This window comes from Cryptosporidium parvum, chromosome 7 (assembly GCF_000165345.1).
Source record: "Cryptosporidium parvum Iowa II chromosome 7, whole genome shotgun sequence".
NCBI classification, from domain to species: domain Eukaryota; phylum Apicomplexa; class Conoidasida; order Eucoccidiorida; family Cryptosporidiidae; genus Cryptosporidium; species Cryptosporidium parvum.
This window is the reverse complement of record NC_006986.1, coordinates 1,227,625-1,251,616: the sequence shown is the minus strand read 5'-3', so window position 1 is coordinate 1,251,616 and position 23,992 is coordinate 1,227,625. Positions and strand designations below refer to the sequence as shown.

At 33.1% G+C, this 23,992-nt stretch overlaps 9 protein-coding genes across 9 annotated transcripts; 4 read left to right on the top strand and 5 right to left on the bottom strand.

Moving 5' to 3' along the window:
- Positions 1 to 47: 47 nt before the first annotated feature.
- cgd7_5440 (very large low complexity protein, probably membrane associated) lies at positions 48 to 9,737 on the bottom strand (the record flags this gene model as incomplete). The annotated part of the gene is made up of 1 exon (XM_628685.1): positions 48 to 9,737. One exon carries the CDS (start codon positions 9,735 to 9,737, stop codon positions 48 to 50), a length of 9,690 nt encoding a protein of 3,229 aa, XP_628687.1.
- Positions 9,738 to 10,350: 613 nt separating this feature from the next.
- cgd7_5430 (possible 2 transmembrane domains, low complexity protein) lies at positions 10,351 to 12,096 on the bottom strand (the record flags this gene model as incomplete). Its single annotated transcript, XM_628684.1, has 1 exon — positions 10,351 to 12,096. One exon carries the CDS (start codon positions 12,094 to 12,096, stop codon positions 10,351 to 10,353), a length of 1,746 nt encoding a protein of 581 aa, XP_628686.1.
- A 204-nt stretch (positions 12,097 to 12,300) lies between these two features.
- On the top strand, positions 12,301 to 13,872 carry cgd7_5420 (uncharacterized protein; the record flags this gene model as incomplete). The annotated part of the gene is made up of 1 exon (XM_628683.1): positions 12,301 to 13,872. The coding sequence occupies one exon, from the start codon at positions 12,301 to 12,303 to the stop codon at positions 13,870 to 13,872; it is 1,572 nt and encodes a 523-aa protein (XP_628685.1).
- Positions 13,873 to 14,183: 311 nt separating this feature from the next.
- cgd7_5410 (WD40 protein) lies at positions 14,184 to 16,856 on the bottom strand (the record flags this gene model as incomplete). Its single annotated transcript, XM_628682.1, has 1 exon — positions 14,184 to 16,856. The coding sequence occupies one exon, from the start codon at positions 16,854 to 16,856 to the stop codon at positions 14,184 to 14,186; it is 2,673 nt and encodes an 890-aa protein (XP_628684.1).
- Positions 16,857 to 17,205: 349 nt separating this feature from the next.
- Positions 17,206 to 17,814, top strand: cgd7_5400 (conserved hypothetical protein; the record flags this gene model as incomplete). The annotated part of the gene is made up of 1 exon (XM_628681.1): positions 17,206 to 17,814. The coding sequence occupies one exon, from the start codon at positions 17,206 to 17,208 to the stop codon at positions 17,812 to 17,814; it is 609 nt and encodes a 202-aa protein (XP_628683.1).
- Positions 17,815 to 18,118: 304 nt separating this feature from the next.
- cgd7_5390 (uncharacterized protein) lies at positions 18,119 to 19,102 on the top strand (the record flags this gene model as incomplete). The annotated part of the gene is made up of 1 exon (XM_628680.1): positions 18,119 to 19,102. The coding sequence occupies one exon, from the start codon at positions 18,119 to 18,121 to the stop codon at positions 19,100 to 19,102; it is 984 nt and encodes a 327-aa protein (XP_628682.1).
- Positions 19,103 to 19,193: 91 nt separating this feature from the next.
- On the bottom strand, positions 19,194 to 19,994 carry cgd7_5380 (CtIP type zinc knuckle (C2H2); the record flags this gene model as incomplete). The annotated part of the gene is made up of 1 exon (XM_628679.1): positions 19,194 to 19,994. One exon carries the CDS (start codon positions 19,992 to 19,994, stop codon positions 19,194 to 19,196), a length of 801 nt encoding a protein of 266 aa, XP_628681.1.
- Positions 19,995 to 20,349: 355 nt separating this feature from the next.
- On the top strand, positions 20,350 to 21,525 carry cgd7_5370 (LigT, 2 H domain protein, involved in RNA processing; the record flags this gene model as incomplete). The annotated part of the gene is made up of 1 exon (XM_628678.1): positions 20,350 to 21,525. The coding sequence occupies one exon, from the start codon at positions 20,350 to 20,352 to the stop codon at positions 21,523 to 21,525; it is 1,176 nt and encodes a 391-aa protein (XP_628680.1).
- A 47-nt stretch (positions 21,526 to 21,572) lies between these two features.
- On the bottom strand, positions 21,573 to 23,546 carry cgd7_5360 (uncharacterized protein; the record flags this gene model as incomplete). The annotated part of the gene is made up of 1 exon (XM_628677.1): positions 21,573 to 23,546. The coding sequence occupies one exon, from the start codon at positions 23,544 to 23,546 to the stop codon at positions 21,573 to 21,575; it is 1,974 nt and encodes a 657-aa protein (XP_628679.1).
- Between the last annotated feature and the right edge of the window lie 446 nt (positions 23,547 to 23,992).

The window sequence follows — 23,992 nt, the reverse complement described above, 5'->3', positions numbered from 1 at the left end:
GATCATTAATTACTATTATAAAACAAATCTAAAGTATATTAATTTGTTCATATCCCAGAACTTGCATTACTATTTGTATTCGAGAGTCTGTCAAATAAAAGTGTATGAATGGGATCTTTCTTGATTCCAACAAGACCTACAACTTCCACATTAATTTGATCTCCAAGCTTAGATTTAAGATTTGCATAAACCTTTTCAATTAATTTCCTTGATGAATCCAAAAGTGAAGAAGAGTTGAGACCTTGAGAAAGGTGAAGGAATTCTAAGAATCTTCTAATAGTGTCGTTATGTTGATCTGAAGCCTCTAAACTTTCAAGTGTATAGAGGCATTTCGCTCCACAAATTGCAATATTGTCAACCAAAGAGCTAAGCAAATGTACAAATGAGCTGAAAGTGATCATTTCTGGTAGGCAACATGATTCTGTAATAGCTGAGACCCTGGCTATTCCTCTAAATTCTACACTGTTCTTATTCAGTGATGAATTTTTATATTCTGGAAGGAAATCACCAATTGAAGGCTCTGAAGGGTTTAGAGCTTGGATATTTAAAGATAGAGGTAGGAAGGATTCCCCACCTTTGGATTTAACAATCGTAAAGACAGAATAACAGTGGTTTGGTATATCTTCCAATAGTTGCAGTATTGGACGACCTAAATCCATAGTATCATGAAACAGTTGCATGAGCAGTTCTCTGCATCCACGTAATTCGAGAGAGAACCCGGTTTCTGAGATAAATGTATCAATAATACTCCTAACAGAATTCAATAAAAGAGTGCAGCAACGTTGGTGGAAAATGGATGGTACTTGAGCAGGGAGACTATCTAAATGGTATAAATTCAAGGTTTCTGGGATTTGGCCTGCTGAAATTCTCTCTATTCTTGAAGTTGGTTTAAATAAGTCAAAGGTTTCTGTTATTCCACGCCCAAGAGACACTACAGATATGCCTCTAACAGTCTTAAGAGATTTTCTAAGAATTTCTGTCAATTCATACCTAAGCTCAGGGATGTTCAGAGAAATAGTTGCTCTGATTAAATCAATACCCAGGTTAAATTCTTCCAAAGTTGCAAGTTGGGAAATTTGTCTTTGCTCGGAAAGAATTAGTTGAATTCTTGGCTCTAAAAGCTGAATAAATTTCAATACTTCTTCTTTTGCCTGAGAATCATCTCTAACATGTTGCTCCGAGATATATTTATTTGTCTCTCCCTCGATTTTTGTATTCGCAAACTTTCTAGAAATAGTGCTAAGACTACGAGGTGATTGTCCACGTAACATCATTCTCCCTGCATAGGTATTCATAGACTGTCTGTATTCTGTTCCTCCTTGGACAGATGCATTAAGATTTTTGTTTTGTAAATTTGTATCGCCTTCTGAATAAATAACGTTTGAAGATTTTTCGAGTGATACAAATATATTTGTTGCAAGAGAAATTAGCCTACACCATAAAATATGCATAGGATTTCTAATTGTTTGATCTCCAAGTTCGATTATAAGATAGGTTGAGGGCCAGAAAGATGAATTTGATGGGGTTATAATAGATTGTATTTCAGGAGTAATATCAGAGTTTTCATATGATTGCTTTGAAGGAGCTGAAATATTGGTAAATCTGAACCCATTAAGGAAGAAATTTGATGCTATTTGTACTAGTATTCCACTCTTGAGGATAAGCATGCATCCTTGGGGAGTAGAGGAAATTGCAGCTAGGCAAGACATTGTAGATGATAGTAAAGAGTGGTAAGCTGCCTCACTCCAGCTTAGAAATGGTACTTTAAGAGGTTTAAAGTATCCAATGGACTCAATACGACCTTTTCTGATAATTGCTTGTTGATAACTATAACTGGGAGCTTCATTTTTTTCAAGACAGGCAGAGCTTAGTTGAATTACAGAATCTAATAATGGGACTATCTTGACAGCCATATCTATATTGAAGTCATACATAAGAGGGTTTGTAACAAGTAATTCTTTGATTCTGGTTATTATCGGAGATTTTAAGTTCGAAGTATTCATTGTAAACTCAGATGAGATATCCTGAAGAAGCTTTTTCCTATTTTCAATATATATAACTTCCAGTATTTTTGCAGGAATGCAAAGACAAAGGATTGGGAGAGCTATCAAAGAGCTCGAGAAAAAGTTTAGTAAATTACCATTCGAATCTATATTCCCAACTTCATTTGCAATTCTGTGAATGAACTTTCCGTTTTTCTTATAAAATTGCATAGAACATGAAGTTAGCTCTAGCAACAATGATATTGTAGTGCTTTCTATAATTGGCGTGATATCTTCTACTTCTGAGAGTGAAGATAACTGTTTGAGAGCAAATAGGAGGAGGTAAACTGCAGCTGTTAAATCACAGGATAAACAAATATCATTTTCTTGTGAGACCTGGACTTCAGCTGAACTATTCGTCGTCTGGGAAGATTGGATCGTCCAAATGTTCTTGAAGTCAAAGTTATACGTAGATATTTCGTTCTTATTCTGAGTTCGAATCTGGAACGGAATTGCTTTTTCTTGGTTTAGCAACATAGTCCTTAGATTTCTAATAATGTACCTACAACATTGCTCGATAAGTGAAGAAAACAATCTTTTGATATTGGACCTCTGGCTTTTTTCAGAAAATTCTGAGACAGGCATATAATTGATTAAGTTTCCAACACAGCCTCTAAACTCTGAAGCCTCATCATTTAATCTCTGGTTATTTTTTAAATTCTGGCAACCGAGATCTTGCCAGGACGAAGATAAGCAAACCGATGAGCTATTTGGAGCAATAGGGGTAAGATTGAGCGTGTAGGAGTCATTCTTTTCACCACTTTTCACCTCTGTGGAAGATTTAAGGGCTTTCAATGAGTTTTGAGTTTCAATCATTTCTGCTCTCCCAAGAATAAGTCTGACACTAGATACAAGGTCAAACGTCAATAGGTCAGTGCATGTAGAAAATATAATGGTCATCATTAGATTTGGAAGGAATCTAGGCTTTCTTTGCCCCAAATTATCCAGAATGGGAGTTTTAGGACTTGTATCATCTCCCTCTAGTTCGAAATCGTGGCTTTCTTTCTGAGCTAGACTAATACAATGATTAATTAAGGCTAGTTTTGTCGAGTCAAAAAGTATTGCCAATTCTGAGAGGAAAGAGTTTGAGACCAGGTTACTAAACTTTGCAATTACTACAGGAAGTAGCGTCTTTAGATAGAATATAAGTTCATTATAGCTAGTTAAAAGGTACATGAATGACTCCAGAAAGCTCCTAGATGAATTTTCTCGACGGATTTGGAATATCATTTCTTTAGAAAAAGTAAGTAAGGACAGAATATCCATTTCTGAGTGAGGAACAGAAATACAAGCTGCAGCTGAGCATGAAAGCAGTAAGAGTACCGATGAAACATCCAGTTCAAATTCGGGTCCCCATTGCCTTGTTTTATGAATAAAAGAAGAGTTTCTTAGTGAAAGTAATGAAGGTATTTCCACAATTTTGTTTAATCCTGAATTAGAAGCCTCCTTCCTAGATATTTGCAGAGGTGATAAATTTTCTGGCCTTTCCTTAATTCTGGAACTAACAACAGAGTGTTTGATAAGTGGTTCTTCATCTCTAACATGTAAAGACCCTTCTTTCTTTTCAAGGCTCGTATTGTTTGGAGAAAAGTGTTGTTTTGGAGCTAAAAGCTGTCCAGATTCCCATACCATTTCAAGTGTAGCAAGCTGAGAAGTTTCACTATTGCTGGAAGGAGGAAGCTTGAAGGTTTGGCTGCTGGGATCAAAGGAACTTGATCTCAAATCTTTAGTACTTTCATCTCTAAACTCACAAATCTTTGATATATTAAATTCTGTGAGATTGTTAATTGTCTCATTTGAAATGATCAAATGAGAGAATTTGAGGTATCTTTCAAAGTAATATTTGTTAACAAATTGTTCCAAGGAATTATCTGTGTATGAGCTTTGAGTTTTAGCCAATTCTGAATCATTACTGGAATCATAGTTTTTTCTACTGAATACACAATATTTAATTGGCACTCCTAGTTTATCTTCAACTTCTGAAAAATGGCTATTGGATCTAAGGAATAAACCAAAAATAAGCTTGGAGCTCTTGGAGGAGTGAAGAATTTCATTTATAGTTTTGTCTGAAACAAGGTACTTGACAAAATCAAATATTTTTCGTTCTCTTAGGAAAACTGGAAGTTTGTCATAGTTTTTAAAGCTCAGATGAGTAGATACACTGATAAACCTGGATGTTAAATGATATGTACATGCAACAGATGAAGATATTATAGTTAACAATTGCAACTTGGCTTGAGAGATATTGGAATCAAGTTGAAGACAACTCCAAAGAGAAGTTAGATTTTGTGTAACTGAAATGACAATATTCCATGTTGAAGTGGCTGATGGACTGCCATCTTTATCTTTTGTTTTAATAAACATTTCCCTGATCAAGAAATCCTTTGATCTTGTATTTTCAAAAAGTTGGTTCAATATACTTAATGAAAGAGGAATTAGATGTAAAATATTGAGCAGATTTGAGGAGATTACTAGATTAGCCTTGTTGATACATGTTAGTAGTGAATTACATTTCTCAAGGATTCCAACTATAGCATGGCAAATTAATCCGATTCTACTAAAAGAGGATGAAGGAGACCCATTAATCTGATTACCAGAGCAAATAGTGAGATTAGATTTACAGTGAGCTAAAACATAATCTAGCCTTTCAAAAGAAAAGCTTTTAGTTGATCCAATAAGCATTGAAGGATGGGATGCAGAAAATAAGTTAATGAGTTCCAAAACCACTTTACAAAATTCAATTGGGGTTTTGTCCTGGCTATTTATTTTAGTTTCAGAAAAGTCAAAGGTCTTTAAGAAGCTGAAAATCGGGGCTAAAAGTACAAAGTCAAGCTCTTGGTATAGAAGTTTGATCAGCAATGGAAATAGTTTAGTATTTGTTAGTGAAAGTAAGAAATCTTGCTGTATTGAGCCGAGAGATGTAGATGGCTTTAGAATTTGCTCAAGAATTATGTCCAATCTGGAGTTTTGTACTTGGCTTTGCTCATAGTTGTTTACGGAAGATTCTGATGAAAGTATATAACAGAATGAAGAGAGAAGCTTTGCTGCAACAATTGGAGTATTTGAGGCCATAGATGAAGGTACAAAGCTAAGCATGAGTGAAAATAAAGACTTTACTAAATTCATTACTGGCTTCTTAGAAAGATAAAGCAGTGATATTCTTGAATGTATATGATTTGCGATAATGTCAGTATCTGACCAACTAAACTTTGGGGAATTCAGCAGACTATTTGAAATATGAGAGCCTTGATTTGATGAAGAAGATAAAATCCATTGAACTAAAGCCGTTCTTAGAGAGCAAAGCATATCTGAACTAGTTTGAAGATCGGCAACGGAGTTGAGCAATTTTTGAATTACCTTGAGAACTTCAGTAACAACCTGTTGAGCAACGATAACATCTGGAGAAGAGAATAATTCCCCGCTTCTGTTAGGAAGAGTATTACTGCATTCGAACGTAGGAACAAGGAGTTTATCTAAAAACATAACTTGAGAGTTTGAATGTTGAAGATGGAGAGCGAGAGTAAAGGAAAGAGATTCATTCTTTTCCATTGCCTGGGCAACTACAGAGTTTGAAATAAGTAATTCCCAAGGAGCAGGAATATCATTCAATTCATCTTTTGCTAACTGCGAATACCGCGACCTTCTAAATGACTGGGAGTGAATGCTGTATTCACAAGACAGTATTGTAAGTAATGAAGGTATCAAGCCAGTTTCAGTGATGTGTTTTAAAAGAGTAGCTATAATAGCACGATGATTAGACGATGCAATTCCTGAAATACTGGGAACAATATCTTTTAGGCTATAAGAGTTGCTATCTTTAACTTCAGACTTTATCATGTTTTCATTTAATTGTTGTTCATAATCTTCGTCAGATTTTATTATTGTAGCAGAGTCCATTGAGTTTAATAGTAATCCAAACACTGAAAGTGAGCGTAGAAACAATAAGTTCCTTTCTGACTCCAAATTGAATTGCCAGCTTGAAATTCTAGAAAGAACGGTATGAATTGAGAAGTTGGAGATCCTACCAAAAAATCCAAATAAATCTCTCTGCTCCAACTCTTCAGAGCATTGTTGACATAATATGCAGTCATTAATTAGAAACTGAATATCTCTAATAATCTTATTTGTTGTAGATGAACTATAGCTAAATTCTTCCAAAGTTGAAAGCAGAAGTCTTGCATGTCTGTCCCATCCAAGACCCCAAAATGAAGCAGGACAAAAGTTAAGTAAAGTAACAATAAATTCAAGAATTTGAGCAGTAATTGGATATGACTTCAGCTGCTTTTCGACAATTTCTAGAGATTTTGATACAAGGTTAAAAAGCTCATCCAAGTTGAATCCCTGTATTCCTTTAAGCACTGGAGAATAAAAACCTGAATCTCTTTGTGTAGCCGGATCCACAAGAGTTTTCGAACCAAGACATGAAACCAACAGAGGAACAAGCCAGTACATTGGTATATTGTGAGATTGGTGGCTCCACGGGAATTGAAAGCTAAATAACTTTGATTGCTTGTTTACTTGTTTATTTTCTCTATTAAACTCTTTAGAACCAATTTGAAGCTTTAAAAAGTTCCCATTAGCTGCGTCATCGATTGAAAGTAAATCAATAGGTTGGAGGGATACTTGAAGAAGATTAATGAGTCTAGGAATAGTTTGGAAAGTAACTGATACAGCCTCCTCTCCATTATTCTTGTTGTTAATTAGATAGCAAATTCCCTTCAGCATTTGTATAGTTTTGATTGGTAAAAGCCCAAATCTAGTGGAAGCTTTTAATCCTTGTTGGGTAGCATTCGGAATTAGTGCATTCCATGAGAAGATTTCCTGATCAAGAACAAATATAATTGAAGGGTGGAATGATGCAAGTCTATATATAAGTTCGCTAAGTGAAACCAGCATTTCAATATGTTGTTTTATCAAGTTTCCGCCAAACTGTGACAATGAAAGGCCAATAGATTCCCAGATCAACAACAAAATTTTGAGAAGCGATGGCAAAGAATCAGGATTTTGAATATTTTTACAACAGAATTTTATTGTGAAAGGGTCCAAATCTCCAAGCCTAATTTCTGTTGAGTTATTATTAAGTTCAGAAGGAAGTCTAAGCTTATTAATATCAAGAAGATCGGAACTTCTTACCTTTTTGCTTTCTTCTAACTTGCTTCTAGAATTGTAAATGTGGTAATATGGTGGCATTTCAACTTCAGGAAAGTCATAAGAAGTTCCATAGGGAGAATTTGACCAAAGAGGTGAAGAAAAACTAGTTTCTGAGTTTTCGATTAAAAGCGACTTTAAAGGAACTGACTGAGCAACTCCAATAGGAAGTACTCTAAGTGGTGTGAGACATTTTCTTGCATTCGGAAATCCAGCAGAGAGCGGAGTTACATCGTTGAGTTTGATTTCTAAAAAGTCCAACAAGCATCCTTCAAGCGTTCCTGCCAAGGATGCCTGAGAAAAGGATGCTCCAAGAGCCAAATCTGGTGTCTCTAAGCGTGATACTTGTAAATGTAGAGGAAGCTCAGGGAATTCAGAATCATTTTTTATTGAATCCGGATTCCAATTATTAACAGGAATAGGAGATAACCCAAGAGAGGAAAGGTATGGAGGAAAGGAAATATTTCTAATTGGAGTTCTCAAAAAAGTCATAAAAAGTTTGAATGATTGCTTGGCCATATCGATGTCAGCTTGATTGAATTTTGAAATTGAATTAAAGTCAGGAACAAGACTGTTTAAGAGATCAAGAAACTCAACAATTCCGTATGGAAATGATGACATGAATAATTCAATGATTAAATGGACTCCAATTTGTCTGAAATAGTCCCCTCTCCAACATTCTCTATAAACCAGTCTAGGCTCTTTTCTGAGTAAGAAACTTAGATGTTTCGAAATTCTTGCAACTAAAGGTAAGGAGTTGAGTGAAAATGTTGAAACTGTATTTCTAATTATACTATAAAGAACCAAATGCTGGTAATATGTTCCAAAGGCTTCTCCCAGAATGATATTTTTCTTATTGTCACTATTAAAATCTTCTGAAAAGTAAGCATCATCCAAATCTAAAGTTTTGTTTTGAGTTGTCTTGTTTTCCAATCCGCAGCTTGAAAGTAATGAAACTGAAATATATTGTTTAAGAGGATGTTGAGAACTGAGAGCATGAAGTATACTTTCCAAAGAATCAGAAAATGCAGAGGATTGAAAGAATGACGGAGCTTCAAGAATAGGAGCCAAAAGTGAATCTCTATTTGGAGTTTGTACAACTATGGAGGCATAGCTGAATATTAGAGCAGGTAATAAGGGTTTTACAACCTTAGCATGAACCAAAAGTAAGTTACCTCTTATAAATAGTTGTTTCTGAGCATTTCTACTAAATGTATCAGCTTTAGCTCTCGCAGGAGTAGAAAAGTTATACTTTTCTTGTTGGATATCACACAAAACCTCTCCTGAGTCATTCGAGCATATTGACTGTAATAAAGTTACTATAACGTTGATTAAAAAGCCCAAATCTTCATTATTAATTGTAATCTCTTTTGGAGAGAATGAAAGTATTAGAGAGCTAGCCAAAAGTACTCCATTGGAGGCAGTTTGTCTGAGTTGATCTATCATAGATGTGGAGTGAGCCAAGCTGCTATCGCAAAACGTGAGTGGTCCTATGCCAATTCCACTGTTGGAGGAATATAAAGTATAAAGACTACCAAGGAAGCATTTTGACTGGAGTTCAGAAATGATGAGTCTACATCTGTTAAGAGGTGAAGACCTTGAAAGAGATTCCCCAATAGGGATTCTATTATTATTATTGTTAGAGCTCACTTCAGTTTCTGGTTTCTTTTGAATACCAGTTAAACTACCCATATACCCTTTATGAGCTTGGAGAACCACCAAAATAGTGTGTAACAGATTAGACTCGAGTAGTTGTCTAGAATATGCTTGTAATAGAGGACCTCCAAAAACTCTTTCCAATTCTGGATTGTCAAAATCAACAAACTGGTCATTAACTAACCTAGAATACCATCTCCAAAGCTCATCTAGTATATTAAATGAGGAAGAATGTTTTCCAATCCCTTCTTTTGTTGATTGATCTTGGTCTTTTCCCCAGAGGACTTCTCCAAAACAAACCTTCTTTAAAACTGCTCCATAGCCTGAATGTTCCTTTTCAAAATTTGCATTTTCATACATGAATTTCACTGAGTCTAGTAGAGAAAGCTGTTCTTGTAATATGAAATCGTATATTTTGCTTATTAAGTCCACATCTGAAAAAAAACAATCCAAAACTCCTCCAGAGTTTGTTCCAGCATTACTATATTTACCTTCAGGATCATTCCCGTTTCTATTTATGATCTCTTTTGATAAAAATTGGTCGTCTGTATTTGTAAATCTTATAATGAAACCGCCTTCTCTTAAATAGTTAAAGCCTCTAAAAATTCGACAGGCTTCTTCTGATTCTACTTGAAAGCAATTTGAAATTGTCTTAATTACATCCTTTTCTGAAAATATTTGACTCTCAGGAGAAATATTCTGAGGAATAATACTTTTTTTTGTATAACTCTCAATCCTCTCACGAACAACTAGAGGAATATCTTTCAGAACCAGATTTTCTATTTCTTGGGTACTCCCCTTTTCTGTATACTGGTGGTTTGCATATACTTGGAATGAAAGCAGGGATCTGTTACAATTTCTCAGTAATCCAATCCATCTGTCTCTATCCATCTTTGATCTTAAGGCTCCTGCCACTATTTTCTTTTCCCACCTAAATTAATTAATTTTTGTCATAAATTCTTCAGTGTTAATTCTGCGGATTTTTTGCCTTTGTTTTCAACCTTAGACACATCAATTATGAGTTGATTAGCTACTTTTGTTTCTCTAAATCTATTAAATTTATCTATGTTGTGGTTTTTAAACTCCTCTATTTTTTTAATTATTATATATAACAAAAAGTATTTTAATCAATACAACACAAAAAAAAACATTTTCAAGCGCGCGCCATTTTTCTGAAGAATGAGCCTATCTCCGCCTCCAAGTAAAATTAAACAAGTCCAAAGCAAGATATAAGGGGAGTTATGTCACAAGTTTCTCTAAGCTATCACCCTAAAGATTTGTCTATTTAATTAAAAAAATTACTTTGACTACGAAACTAAATGACTTTTCAATTCAGTTTGGCTTGTTTGATTTTAAATATGAAATAATATATTTAGTGTGTAGCCTAAATAGAATAGTAATTTAAGAAATAGGGGAGCTAGAAAGATTAATCCCTGTTGAGAATAATAACTATTCACATTTGTGTCACATGAATCAATAGTTGTCTAGATTTAGCTCAAATATACTATATCTTATTATCATTTGTAGAATCTTTATTATTAAAGGCATTATATAGTATAGGAAGCCTAATTTTTATAATATTAATTTCCTCAAGAATATGATAGAATATTGGAATTTTAGATTTGTAATCAAATACGAACTCGCAGATCCATACTAAAAACAAGTGAAGAATAGAAATAACTTCTGCTGTAGGATTTGACTTTATAAATTCATCATCGGAAACAACTTCTGCAGAAATTGAAACAATTGAAGAAATTATAAAAGTAATAATTTGGATATTAACAATAAAAAGATCAGTCTTAAGAGAGTAAAGTCTTTTTAGAGCCAGAGTTTCACTTCCAATAATACCTTCATGAAATGTTTCAGTGATTTGAGAAAAATCGATCATATTCTGTTGGAGTTTGAGCCCATTATGAAACGCTACAGCAGCCACCCTATAGAATAAGTTGGAGAAAATACTGTTTACATATTTTGGTAAAGAATTCCCATATTCCGAGAAATTTCCAAAAATAGTGTTTTCTTTATCAAAGTTTATTTTGTCTTTAATGTCGCTAAACCAATAATTGGATTGTGAGATAAAGTCAGGGAGTTCATCAAAAGGTATATGATACTTTCTTACATTTAAGAGCATATTAACGGCGGAAGATGGCTCTTCTACAGTGTTACATATGGTTTTTAAAAACAAGAATCCAGTAAATTGAAGTTGTAAAGAAAAAATGAAATTTTTTAATTCTTCCAGCCCTTTGTACTTAAATGTGTACCAATTCGGAAAATCTGGAGATAGAATGTCCATCAAACTTTCAAAAACAGTACCTTGATTACTAACTATTTCTTTATTAAGGGATTCAAGAAAGTAAGGAAGTAGGCCTGTATTAAATAAAACCAAAGCCAGCCTCTCAAAAATCCTCAAAACAATAATTCGTGTTTCCTTAATCTTATCAGTTTCCTTCCCATGTAATTTTAACATCATTTTAGATGAGAGAATTGTTTGAAATATAGGGGAGTAAGTATCTATTAAAGCTTTAATGCAAATAATAAAATTTTCGGTTTGCTTAAAATCTGCTTCATACATCAATGATAAATCATCTATGTACTTTAGGATTAGCTCAAGTAAATCTAGAGATTCAATAATTAAATTTACTGCCAATTCTTCTAATTTGAATTTCTTATTTTCAATTTCTTCATTCTTAATAGCTTTCAAATTATCTTTTTGGCCATTTTCCAAATTTCTAATAAATTCATCTTCAATTCCGTTTCCAATATAATCAGTTTGTAAAAAACTAATACTAGTTAACAAATTTTCAAATTCTGGTGATTTGGGATCTAAGCCATAAAAAGAATTACTCAACATCAAACATATGTACTTTATTGGGCATATATCAGTCCTTTCATTTAATGGAGTAAATAATAAATATACAGAATTTGGATTTGTGGTAATAATACTAGAAATCATTTGAAATGCTAATATGAAGTGTTCAATACAGCCACCACACAATTCTAATTTTAAATAAATATTAAACAAACTCCAACTTTTTACAAGGTCTTCATTTATTGTAACTGCAGTTAAGGGAATAACATATTCTGAATAAATCTTAGAAAGTTGAATAAGCAGTTCTTCGGTATTGTCATCATCTAAATGAATGGATGCTTCCCTATCAAAATCTAAAAGAAGTTTCTGAATATGAAACCTGTCAGAGAGTAAAGATTCATCATCACAGCCCTTTTCTTTTATATTAAGCTTTTTAAACATGATCTTAACTTTCTTTTATTTTTTTGTTGATTATTTTGGAATTGCAATTCCCGCCAAATTATGTACGGTACCAAACAATATTTGATCCAAATGTAAAAGAAAAAAATAATTAGTTTGAAATAATAGTGAGTAGCTCAAATGAACTTATAATGTGCAAAATACATTTTCTTCCTGTTAAATGAGATTTGAACATTGAATAGATTGATGAGTGAAAATTTGATTGAACACATTTTGAAGGATTTGCAAATTCAAGTTTGTGAGGAGGTTGAAAAGCTATTAGAACCATTTAAAGAGGATTATGATGATTATTCTGACAAACTTTTAAAACTTTTGCTTTCAGTGGACCTATCAAAAATTATTAAGAAAGGAAGTCTACCTTTGGATATTCATTCTTTGCATAAAATTAACTTAAAAGGAGTTCATTTATTGCAATTAATAGAGGCTGAGGATGTTTCCAAGGCTAAGTCTAGAAATCGATTCTATTTTAACTCAGATTTATCTAAGATGGAGCAAGTATCAATAACTACTCCTTCTAAGAATAGGATGATGAAACTCATTTTAACAGATGGCACAAATGTATGCTCTGCAATGGAATATAGGTACATGCCTGAATTAGATGAATTCATAAGCTTTTGGTGCAAATATACAGAACATATTGAAAAGAATGGAGATTCAAATCAGCGAGATAACAACGCCCATATATTGGTTCTTTTGTCAGGTGAGCCTGAAATCAAAAGAGGAGTCATGCTTTTATTACCTGGAATGCTTACTTTTATCATGCATAAAGATGCTGAACAAAGTGTTCATGATCGAGTTAAAAAGCTCAATGAAAACATAGGAGAAAAGTCTACAAGCAATTCCAGCTCCTCTATTTTGTCAGAAAACTTAGTTAAGAAACCAATTAAAACCCCAGAGGGGATCTTAGATATCAGGTCATACTCAAACTTTGTGATTACAAATTCAGGCTTAAAGGAAAAAAAAGATAATCAGATATTTGAAGAGAACTATAAAGTTATTTCAAACCAAAAAGCACTGAATCAAGTTAATTCAGATTCTTTTTTAAGCAACTCTTTGATTGAAGACGAGTTATTATTAGAGAAATTAGAAATCAAAGATGAATGCTTTATAGAACCAGATAACTCTAATTCTGATTCTAATTCAGTTATTGAGATTTTTCCTAAGTCCATTGAAGAAAAGGAAAATGAAATATTGGATGTCGGTATTGTAGACGATTTACAAGGTTATTTTGACTTTGAAAATTATGCTGATATTGAAATTAGAGAGGATTTAGAATATCAAGATGAAAATTTCGAGGGTTTAAATAGCTATTATCCTGATATAAATAATAATCATGAATTTAATTTATCGGAAGCTCCATCAGTATTACAAACTAATTCTGAAAGTTTAAATGAAATTGATCACCCACAAAATGAAGATGAATTAGTCATTTGGGTTGAAGCTGTTGTAATTAACTCTAGAAGGAGTGTAAATAGTGATGAAATGCTCCTTGAACTAGGTATTCATTATCCAATACCTTTACCAAAGCCGTGGGATGAATTACTATTGGAGGATGTATGTTTAACCAGGCAAGTAGCTGAGAGAATACTGTCTATTGAAAACAATGAAGGATCTTCTGAATGTTCTAACCCTAATTTCACTATCGATAATTTATTATTATATGTTCGTTTTATTCAGGGAAATATTTGCCTAAATGCATCATTTGATTCAAGTAATAAATTAAAAATAGTAAACTTAGTTGGATTTGTTCCTACTTGAAAGAAAGTAAATACTAGATATTTCATCCTTGATCGGGAAAGGGTCTTAAATTTAATACCCGAGTTTTATTGATGTAATTACTTTCAGGCTTTGATTTATTACTATTGAATAACACAGAATTATGTTATCCTTCATATAAGTTTAATGCTATTTAGATAAAGAAAAAACAAAGAAATACGTATCTTCGTGACGAGAATATATTGTGTATTTGAATGAAAAGATAGAGTTATTATCTTAGGAATAGATTGAAAGATATTAATTTTTTTTTATCAGAGTGCAAATGAAGAATAACCTAATATAAGAGATTGTTTTTAATTAGGAATGTTCATAAAAATTCTGATTTGTCCATTTCTGTTTACAGCGATAAATATTTGAGCATTTTTTTCATTAATGTAGGTTCCAAATGAAGGATAATTCAATGAATTTCTTTGGTTCATTTTGAAGAATTTAATAATCTTTTTGGAAAAAGCAGGAGGAGCAAGTATAGTCGAGGTTAGAGACGAATCAAATGCCTTGAATGAGTCAACACAATGTTGCGTGGGACCTCTTCTAATGTTAATCCTATCATATCTTAAAGAAATTTGGTTGCTGGTAACATTTGGGTGGAAGTTCGAGCCATTTAGGTTATTTTTATTGTATTGGATTCCAAAAATGGATCTTCCAAAATCTGGTTGAAGATCCCACAAACAAATGTACCCATTTTCCGAACCAGAGACTATGAATTTTTCATCATTAGAAATTTGAGCAGAAAGAAGAGTTTCCTCATTTATATGGCCTTTAAATTTAACAAATGTTGACAAATCACTCAAATTAAATAATCTCACTCTGCTATCATTAGTAGTTACTAAAACACTTTTATTGTCTCTTTTCCAAGAAATACCACTAACTTTTCTGCCTTTTGAGGATTTTCCTCTTCTATTTCTACAATCCACATCACATCTATACTTTAAAGTTCTAGCATCGTAAAATGCAACTCCCCCATCCTTAAATCCACAAGCAAGATATTTACCATTAGGTGAAATAGATAAAGAAGTCAATAAATCCTGTACTCTAATCGTTTCAACTACTTTGGTTAGGAATTTATTTGGGGAACCTTCGTTAGGAATTAGTCTCAAAATCTGTACAGATGCATCTAATGAGCCAATAAAAATAATATTTTTTTGTATTGGATGGAAAGAAACAGATGTCGGCCAATCTGAGCAGTTAATTACAGCATTTGGTTCTGTAGAGCCTGCCTCCCAAAGCTTCACAGTTCTGTCCATACTGCTTGAGAGAAACCTATGGCTTCCTTCATCATTCTCCCAGTGCAAAGATATGATTGCATTTGAATGAGCTTGAATATTAAAGTCCTCCTTTTCATTAAAGAATGGCTCTATTTGATGGCCTGATGACGAAATCATTCCAGAATCTCCAAATTCATCTCCTTTAAACTTCCATTGTCGTATACTACCATCTTGACTTCCTAAAATCAACCACTCTCCATCAATACTCATTGATAGCTTTAGAATTTGAGGTGTTAAAGATAAATATATTTCTCTTATCAGCCAAATTGATCCAATATCATTTTCCCTTGCCTTCCTTGTCTTATTGCTGATTTGAAATTTTGTAGAAATCTTCATCGGAAGGGTACGCTGTCTCAAGTTTCTTCTGGCTTCGTGAGCTCCGTTTAAGACTTCTACATGAGATAGGCCAGAATCATCACCTTTGAATGTCCTACTATTGCTCTTTTCTGCTTGATTAATAATACTTCCCAAACTTGTAACAAGATTTGAGTTAAAAGAAGAGTTTGAAAGGTACCCATATCTTCTAAAAACTCCTCCAACTTTAAATAAACTCTTCAAAGTACTTGAACCAGATATCCCGGAGCCATCCTTGAAATTTTCTCCTCTAAAATTTCCTAAATATGAATGGATCTTAGAGGTTCCTGAGTTACTTGAAAGCCATTTCCTGAATTTTGTCGACGACGGAGAAGCCTCAGCACTCTCTCCCGCAACTTTTTCCAGTACTACCTCTTGTTCAACTGAAGGTACGTGCATCATCCCTCCTTCAACATGAAAGCTGCTTTCAGAACCTGGTCTTCTTTTTATATAAATAACATCTCTTTCATCACTATCTATTTGATCGCTTCTGCCAATAGATTCAACATCACCAATTTTGATTTCACTGCTAACAAATTCGGATTCTTTAATAAAATTCTCTTCATTAACTGAAATTTGATTATAATCCTTGCATTCAGGAGTATTTTCTTTAGGTACAATTTCTTCTTCAGATTTAGCTTCGCCTAAATCTTTATCTGGGTCATCCTCTTCACATATATTTTCTATAACCTCATTTGCATCCGTTTCTGTTCCTTCTAATATGGCTTCTTCTGGCCAGGCCATTTCATTATATCTAAAAACTACCGAGTTATCGTCACTTTCCCAGTCTTCCACAGAAGAAATAATCCCACTCCCATCAAATCCATAGTCAAATGTTGTATATCCATCCAGAGAATCCATCTCAGACCCAACAGAGTTTGCATCAGCATCCATAAAATGCTCCATTTCGTTGATATTAATTTTACTTTTCCCTTCAGAACTCTCGTTTAAATCATCTTGAGCTGCTACTCCTTTTTCATCTGGAAATTCACTCAAAGAGTTTTCAATGCTTTGATTCTCTTTCAGAGTGTTTTCTACTGAGACGTAATGACTATTTAACTCTTCTTTTTGATGAATTCCATCGACTATATTGTCTTCATTTTTCTCCAAAATAGACGAATCCGTCATAGAAAAGTTATCAGTGTTAAATACTTTATTTAAAATTGATTCAGTCTCTAAGATAGATCCGCTTAAATCTTGATTTAGATAACTATATATTTTTAATTCTTGTTCATTTTTGCTTGAAAGGCTATTTTGTAGAGCCGATGAAAAAAATACCTTTTCTCCTATTAACTTATCTATCTCAGGTAATGAATAAATTCCGGATACTTCAATCTCGTTATTCATATTTAACCGGAAATACCTTTGTTCTTCTTTCTGATCCCATTAACTTCAAAACATTGTTCCAACTCCAAGATATTTTGCTTCTCTCTCTCTCTCTCTGCTACCTAATATCTGATTCACTATTAGGGCTCATACACAAAAATATGTGTATCAAAGTTTTTCCCACTTTTCACGTAATAATTTGTCCTATTTTTTTTTCTTTATCGATCTTTTTGGGGTATCATCAAAAAATCGCTTTGGCGGGTAATTTGGTAATATTATAAAAAAGCATGCAATAAGGTTTTTCTTTTTAATGAAAGTTCAAGAAATATGAATTGAACTGAGCAGATGATACTCATTTTCTAGTTATAAAATGAATTTTTTGATATTATTACTGCTTGTTTTATGTTTTAGATATGTATTATCGCAAAGAAATGTGGCACAAGAAAGGCATGACTTTTCAGGATCTACAAACCCAGCTGAAATGTATGGACCTCAAAAATTAAAGTCAGATTACAAGCCCCTTCCTTGGAAAGACAAGTTTCCCAGATATGATGCAAATATTACGGAGATTCTTGAGCTTCATAAATTGACGGAAAAAAAACCTGAATTTGAACCCATTTTAACTAGAAAGCAAGAAAAAGGAGTAGATAATAGGGTACCTGAATTAATTAGACCTGTTCAGGTCAGATGCCCAAAAGGCTGGACTCCTTGGGGGCCACTTTGTATGGCTGAGGTTTCTTTGGGACCAAGAACAGAGTGTTTTGGTGATCTGGGAAGATTTGTTAGCTCAGCGTCAGGCACTATTCCTAAACAGTCATCTTTATATCCAGGTAATTTTGCAAAATATTCTTTTTGGCTTACAGTAATAAATTTACTTATATTAAATATAATATATTTTTTATTTATTAAAAATAGGAATTTGCCAGGAAAAAAGAGAAGTAGGACCTTCTTTAGCATGTCCAGCAGGAATGAAACTTAGACTTAAGTACGAATCAGAAACTAATTCAAATACAGGAGAAGTTACTCCAGATATTATATCATGGGCATGCGAAGGGTATCGTGTTATTCCATTTTCTGTAAGTTTAAGGAGATAAAATTATTGATGATAATTCATTTGAATTTTTTTTTTATAGGAATTGGATGGAGGAATTTGTCCAGCAGGATTTGTTAATTCAATTGAAGGATGCAAAGCATTTCAGGTTATTCCACCAATAGCAATTTGTCCAGATAATTCCCAACCTTCATATATTGGCTCAAACTTTGCTTTTTATCAAAGAGTAACTATGATTTGTAATATTGTTAATTATACAAGAGGCAGAATTTGGTGTCCAAAGGGCTTCAACGTTATTTTTCCTCCTAAAGCACTCGAAAAATATGAGTTTGGAGAAGAAATTCCTGAAGATGAGACATACAAAATTATTTCTGGAACATTTGATGAGAATGATGTGGTGTCAGATGAAGTAGTTGAAGATATCTTTGAAACTTTAAACGAAATTTCTGAAAATAAGAATGATCAAGAGTTTCCAATCAACTTTAATGACACTAGTTCAAGAGGTCAAGACACTATTTCAAACAATTTGTTCACTTCCTCTTCTCGTTATGTGAAGAAAAGTCAAGCAGACATCCAAGCTGTTCAAATGAGAGGTATGGGAATTGATATGGAAAATAATGTTGAGTTTTTAACTAACGAATTTGAAAACAGTTCAAAGAATTGTATCAAAGATAAAGGAATTTGTGGAGATTCCAAAGGATTAAAAGATGATGAATCTGAGATTGGAGTGGGTAAAAGGAAATGGGATGATATCGGTAATAACAACAATATAATGCTTAGAAGACTCCAAGAAATGGCATTCGGAGGAACATTAGCGACCCAAATGTTTGAGCCTGGTTTAGAAAAAGAATTGGAATTTGGTCCTTTATCGGGGGTATATATGGGAAACTATGGTAATGTATTTGGTAAAGAAACAGAAGAAGAAATAATTATTTCTGGAAATCTTGGGCAACTTATAGGTAATAATCAAGCTACAACTGCTCCACTTCTCCAGTACGTGGAGAAAAAGGCACAATTTTTTAAAGAGCCAGCATGCTCTCTCGTTGTAGCGGTGCATTCTACAAATTGTACTCCTTTACAATGTAAGTCACCCTTCTTGAAAGAAATAAACCACATCTTAAGAGATTGGGCCGTTTTTGTACTGCAAGCTGATCCCGATTCTGGTTCTAACTTAATACCTAATGGAAAAGATTTACCGTTTACTAATGCCGGATAATTACATATTGATAATTTAAAATGAAATATAAGTAAAAAAAAAAGATAATAGAAATAATAAGTTAACAAAATTTTATTATACTTTCTTAATATCAAATTTCATCCAAATCCCAATACCCTGGGGGAGATTTAGTTGGAGGATGTTTGAACCTATGCCTTCCTGAATTCTGAAGAAGAAGGCTTTGCTTTAGATGCTTACACATTGATTGGCTATTTGATGTTCTATTATTATTAATAGCTTTGTAAAACTTAGAACACTCGGTACACTCGAATGCTTCAAGATTCTTTCTTTGTTCTTTTTTGCCAATACTTTTTCCAACTTCTCTATACTTAATAGCTTTTTTCTTTTCCTCTAATGGTTCATGGTCGCTATTTTCGTCTTCAAGTTGTATATGTCTCACTCGACAGTTTTGTGAACTTGTAGCTGGAGAAATCTGATCATTTTGGATGCTTCTCGATGCAGAAATCGAATTTCTATTTGGAATAGCATTCGAATTTCTTTCGGTAATATTTTGAATCTCAAGAACATCGTTTACTCTTTTAATATTGTTTGAACTACTGCAGCTTCTTCCAACTACTTGATTTACTGGATTTGGAGGGATAGGAATAATCTGACCAGAGTCATTGTTTATTAAATAATAACTTTTAATTCTGTTGTTATTTGGAGTATTTGAGACAGAATTCCTTTCAATATTTTCACTACTTCTAACTTCCATTCTTAGAGTTCTATTTTCCATTCTTAGTCTCTCAATTTCACGAAGGAGTGATTCTTTTTCATTCATCCACTGAATTTGAGCATTTTCTAGGAATTTTAAGGAAATATTCAAATGAGAAGCAATTTTCTCAAGTGGGAAAATTGAATTGTACTCATCATCGTCAATGATTTGATCCATGGTTTCATTAAAACAAGTATTATCTTATTTTTATTTTACTGTTTAGCTCCTGGTAACTACCAGCATGCGATCGATATATTAATACTATTTACTTAATACGAGTGTATTTTCCGAATGAAAATGCTCACACAAAAAATATAAAACATCTGCAACCTCTTGCTATTTTCCAAGTCAAATTATACCCGTTTCTATTCTTAAGTAAATTCAGAATATTATTAAGCCCACCCCTTTAAATAATTTTGGCTGTAAATTAGATCGACAAACGGCGCCATTAGTTGGCGCTCTCTGTTTGCTTGCAGTGCTTAAAGTAGTAAAAGTAAATTGAGGAAATTAACGGTACCGATTAGAATGATTTATGGCTTCAAAAAAAATTAAGGAATCTAAAAAACAACTGAACGAAGAAAGCGGAGTTACGGGAGCAGAGGGATCTTATAATGATCATAATTCCCCCCAGGGTAGTCATTTTCATTCAAATGAAATCGAAAAGTTAGATGAGATGATTTTATTCCCGCCAGTAAAAGCTGTTGAAATACGAGACAACATCTTTCAGAGGTCAGGGGATAAAGAAAGGGGGAGGATGGTGAGTGAGTATGTGGACTTGAGTCAGATTCCAGCAAGTTTGTTGAAAAGACTTTCATTTAAGCCTACAAGCGAAGTGCAAGTTATTAAGGAAGATAGTAATTTCTCAAATTCTGAAAGCGAAGAATCTGAAGAAGCTACTAAGCTTGGCTCAAATTTTGATCATTTGGAATTTGTGGATTATTTGGAGGAAAAAGATCAAAATATCAAAGTAAATCAAACTCCAACACACTTTTTCAGTTTATCATTTAATCAGCACTCTTTGAATCTATTCAAGGAATTCAAAGCTTTAAAAAAAGTGGTGAATGAATCTGCAGAGTACGGAGAAATTAAACCGACATTTTTTATTGGTGAGAAGAAATTGCACATAACTTTGGGGTTAGTTCGAGCAGAAACACCTCAAGAACTTTTACAGTGTGAGAATGCATTATTCGAATTAAAAGAAACTCAAGAGTTTCGAGACATTTTGGAAGAATCATCTTCTGAAAAGGGATTTCCTGTGGAGTTACATGGATTAGGGTACTTTGGATCTCCTTATAATTCTAGAGTTGTATATGCAAAAATATCTGAAAATCATAAAATTGCAATGATTAAACGACTTTGGATTAAACTTTGTGAGATACTGATAAAATATGGGGTTAATTTAACAATATCTGATTCTAATTCAGAGATTAGTAACAAATCACAAAATCTAAAAGATTCTATAGTACAGGATTATAACCCACATGTAACCTTTATCAATACAAAATACGGAAATAAAAGTGAAAAACAGAAATTAACATTTAATTCTAGTAGTCTTGTGAAAGCATACTCAAAAAAAAGCTTTGGTCCTGGATATATCTCTGAAATTCAGCTTAATGAATTATCTGGAATTCAAGAAATAGGAGTCATAAGTAATGAAGAACAGGTATATAAAACTATTTCCTCTATTAAAATTAACAGAAATGAATAGTTCATAAATAATATATTTTATAAAGTTTGGAGCTTAAATTCTAAATATTAGTCTCTCCTAGATGAGCTACTTTTAATGTTTTTCCTGGGTAGTTCAACGGAGGTTTTCCTCTTGCTTGTAGATTTCTCAGCTTTATTGTTTTCAGATCTTTGTGTTTCATCTTTATTTGACCCGTTCACATTTCTATTGTCAGAATTTGAACCTAATGGAAGTTCAGGATCCTCATCTAAACTTTCGAGAGCTCTTTTTCTATTATTTGAGCGTCTATAATGCGAATCTGGATATTCTTGTACGAAATTTTCTTCTTCATTCTTTAATGGTCCATCTATTTGGACTCCAGAAAGTTTCTTGTTGATAGCATTCATCGTGTTAGATGCTATTTGCGAAGAATTCGAGTCACCAATTGAACAAACTTCTGAAGGGGTTCTAAGCAATCTCTTAGCGTTATTTGAACCATTTTGGTCAGAATTAATGTTCTGGTCTCCGGAGTTTGTAGAGATTGGTGCTAGCCCATGCTGAAGAGCTTCTCTTAATTCCTCAAATTTCTTGAAAAGAAACCCAACAGGCTCTGTGTCTTGATCATTCTGGTTTACTGAGGAAAAACTGACTTTAGAGTTCTTTTCGTGCTTTTTATTAAAGCTTGAAAGCTCAATTGTACGGTGCTTTATTGGATGAATATCATAATTCCCTTGAATTATTACAGGTTCACAAATTTTGTCTTTGAAAATAAACATTGCAGTATTTATAATTTGATTATTCTCATCCATAAAATTCATCTGATCGGATTCTGAAGTCAGTTTGAAAGTACAAAGTTGAAAAAGCCGATTGTTAATTAGTTCCATGATTTTTTGAGTCTTAGAACGTATAGTTAGACAGTATACAGTTTCTTCAATTACATAACTGTCAGATTCTGGTAAATCTTTAAATATTTGAATTAATTCATTTTTTAAAGTATCAATAGAACGTGATGAACCAATAAGTGGAAAAGATAAAACAAGTTCTACTTCATCTGAGTTTTGATAATTCTTTTGAAGAATATTTTTTGTAAAAGATTCAATAGAATCCATAAGTGGAATGTTTTTTGGGGAAAATACCGTTAACATTCCCTCGGCAAGAATTCTCTTTCCAGAAGGGTCAGGAATTGCTGTTAAAACGCTTCCATAACATTGAAATAGTCCGGTACTTAACGCCACCCAAAATTCAAATGCATCTTCTTCTTCTTGGAATTCTAATATTGCCATATTCATATGACTCTTTACCAATGCTCCAGAAGGCTGATATAAATTATTTAAGTAGTGGCCTTTATTTTCTGTTGTAAACAAATTTGTGAAGTTCTTTATACCCAACTCTGTAATTGAGAAGGACTTCTGGGATGAAGACTTCAAATCTGGGCTAGAATTTTCAACTTCTGTTTCTCTGATCTTTAAATTACACCCTGGTTTATTAGCAAAAGATAGGATAATTTCCTTCAAGTCATTTGGACGTAAAGATGAAGGGATCCCCAATAAAATAAGTTTATTACAACCTTTGTACCATGGATTATCTCTGGGATGAACTGTCTTTAGAAGGCGATATTCAGAGACTTGAAAAGAAGCAGGCAAAGTTAAATTTACCCCAAAATCAAAAAAGTTAGGAAACTTATTTTCCAGTAAATTATACCTCATTAATCTGACTAAGAATGGTGGACCTATAGAGTGAGCTTTAAGTAATTTATCATTTTTAGAGTCCTTATTGTATTTTGATTGCTTATTGTTTTCTTCCGAATTTAAGGGTTCCTCATCATCAAATTCATTAATACCACAAAATTTTAGAAGTTCGGCCATCTGAGAGTTTAAGTCCTCAGGTATATCAATCTTCAGCTCATTACTGCGTTTTCTTCCTCTAGAATTTGGTATAATTTCGAATAAATCATCATATGAAACGGGAGAGTTTACATCGGTATCTAACCTTTCAGTTTTTGGAATTTCTCCCACAAGTTCTAATTCCACAACTCCATTCTTCTTCTGAGAGCCCACATACATGGTTTTGTACTCAATATGATAAACTCCTACCTCTTTCTCCCTCACTTTAAAGGTTTATTACTTATATTCTCACATAAATTTCGTATTTTTAAATTTATTATTAATGGCTTTATGAGCCACTTATTATTAATACGAATATAAGGGACTTTTACTTTATACCTTCAAGAGATTGTATCTTCTTTCCAGTGAGAACAAATAATACCGAAAATTTTCTTTCAAACTCACAGTAATCTAAATTATTTGTATACTAATTTTTTCATCAGCTTAATAAATAAATTATTCCCGAAGCCCGCCAAAATGCACTCATAGTCAAAAACCGGTATCAAGATGAGGGTCCATTGATGTCGGTAGAATGAGACCAGAAAAATTATTTTAAAATTATTTTTCAAGGAAATTTATTTGTTAACAATATATTAAATAAGAATTCATCTTAAATACGTGGCTAG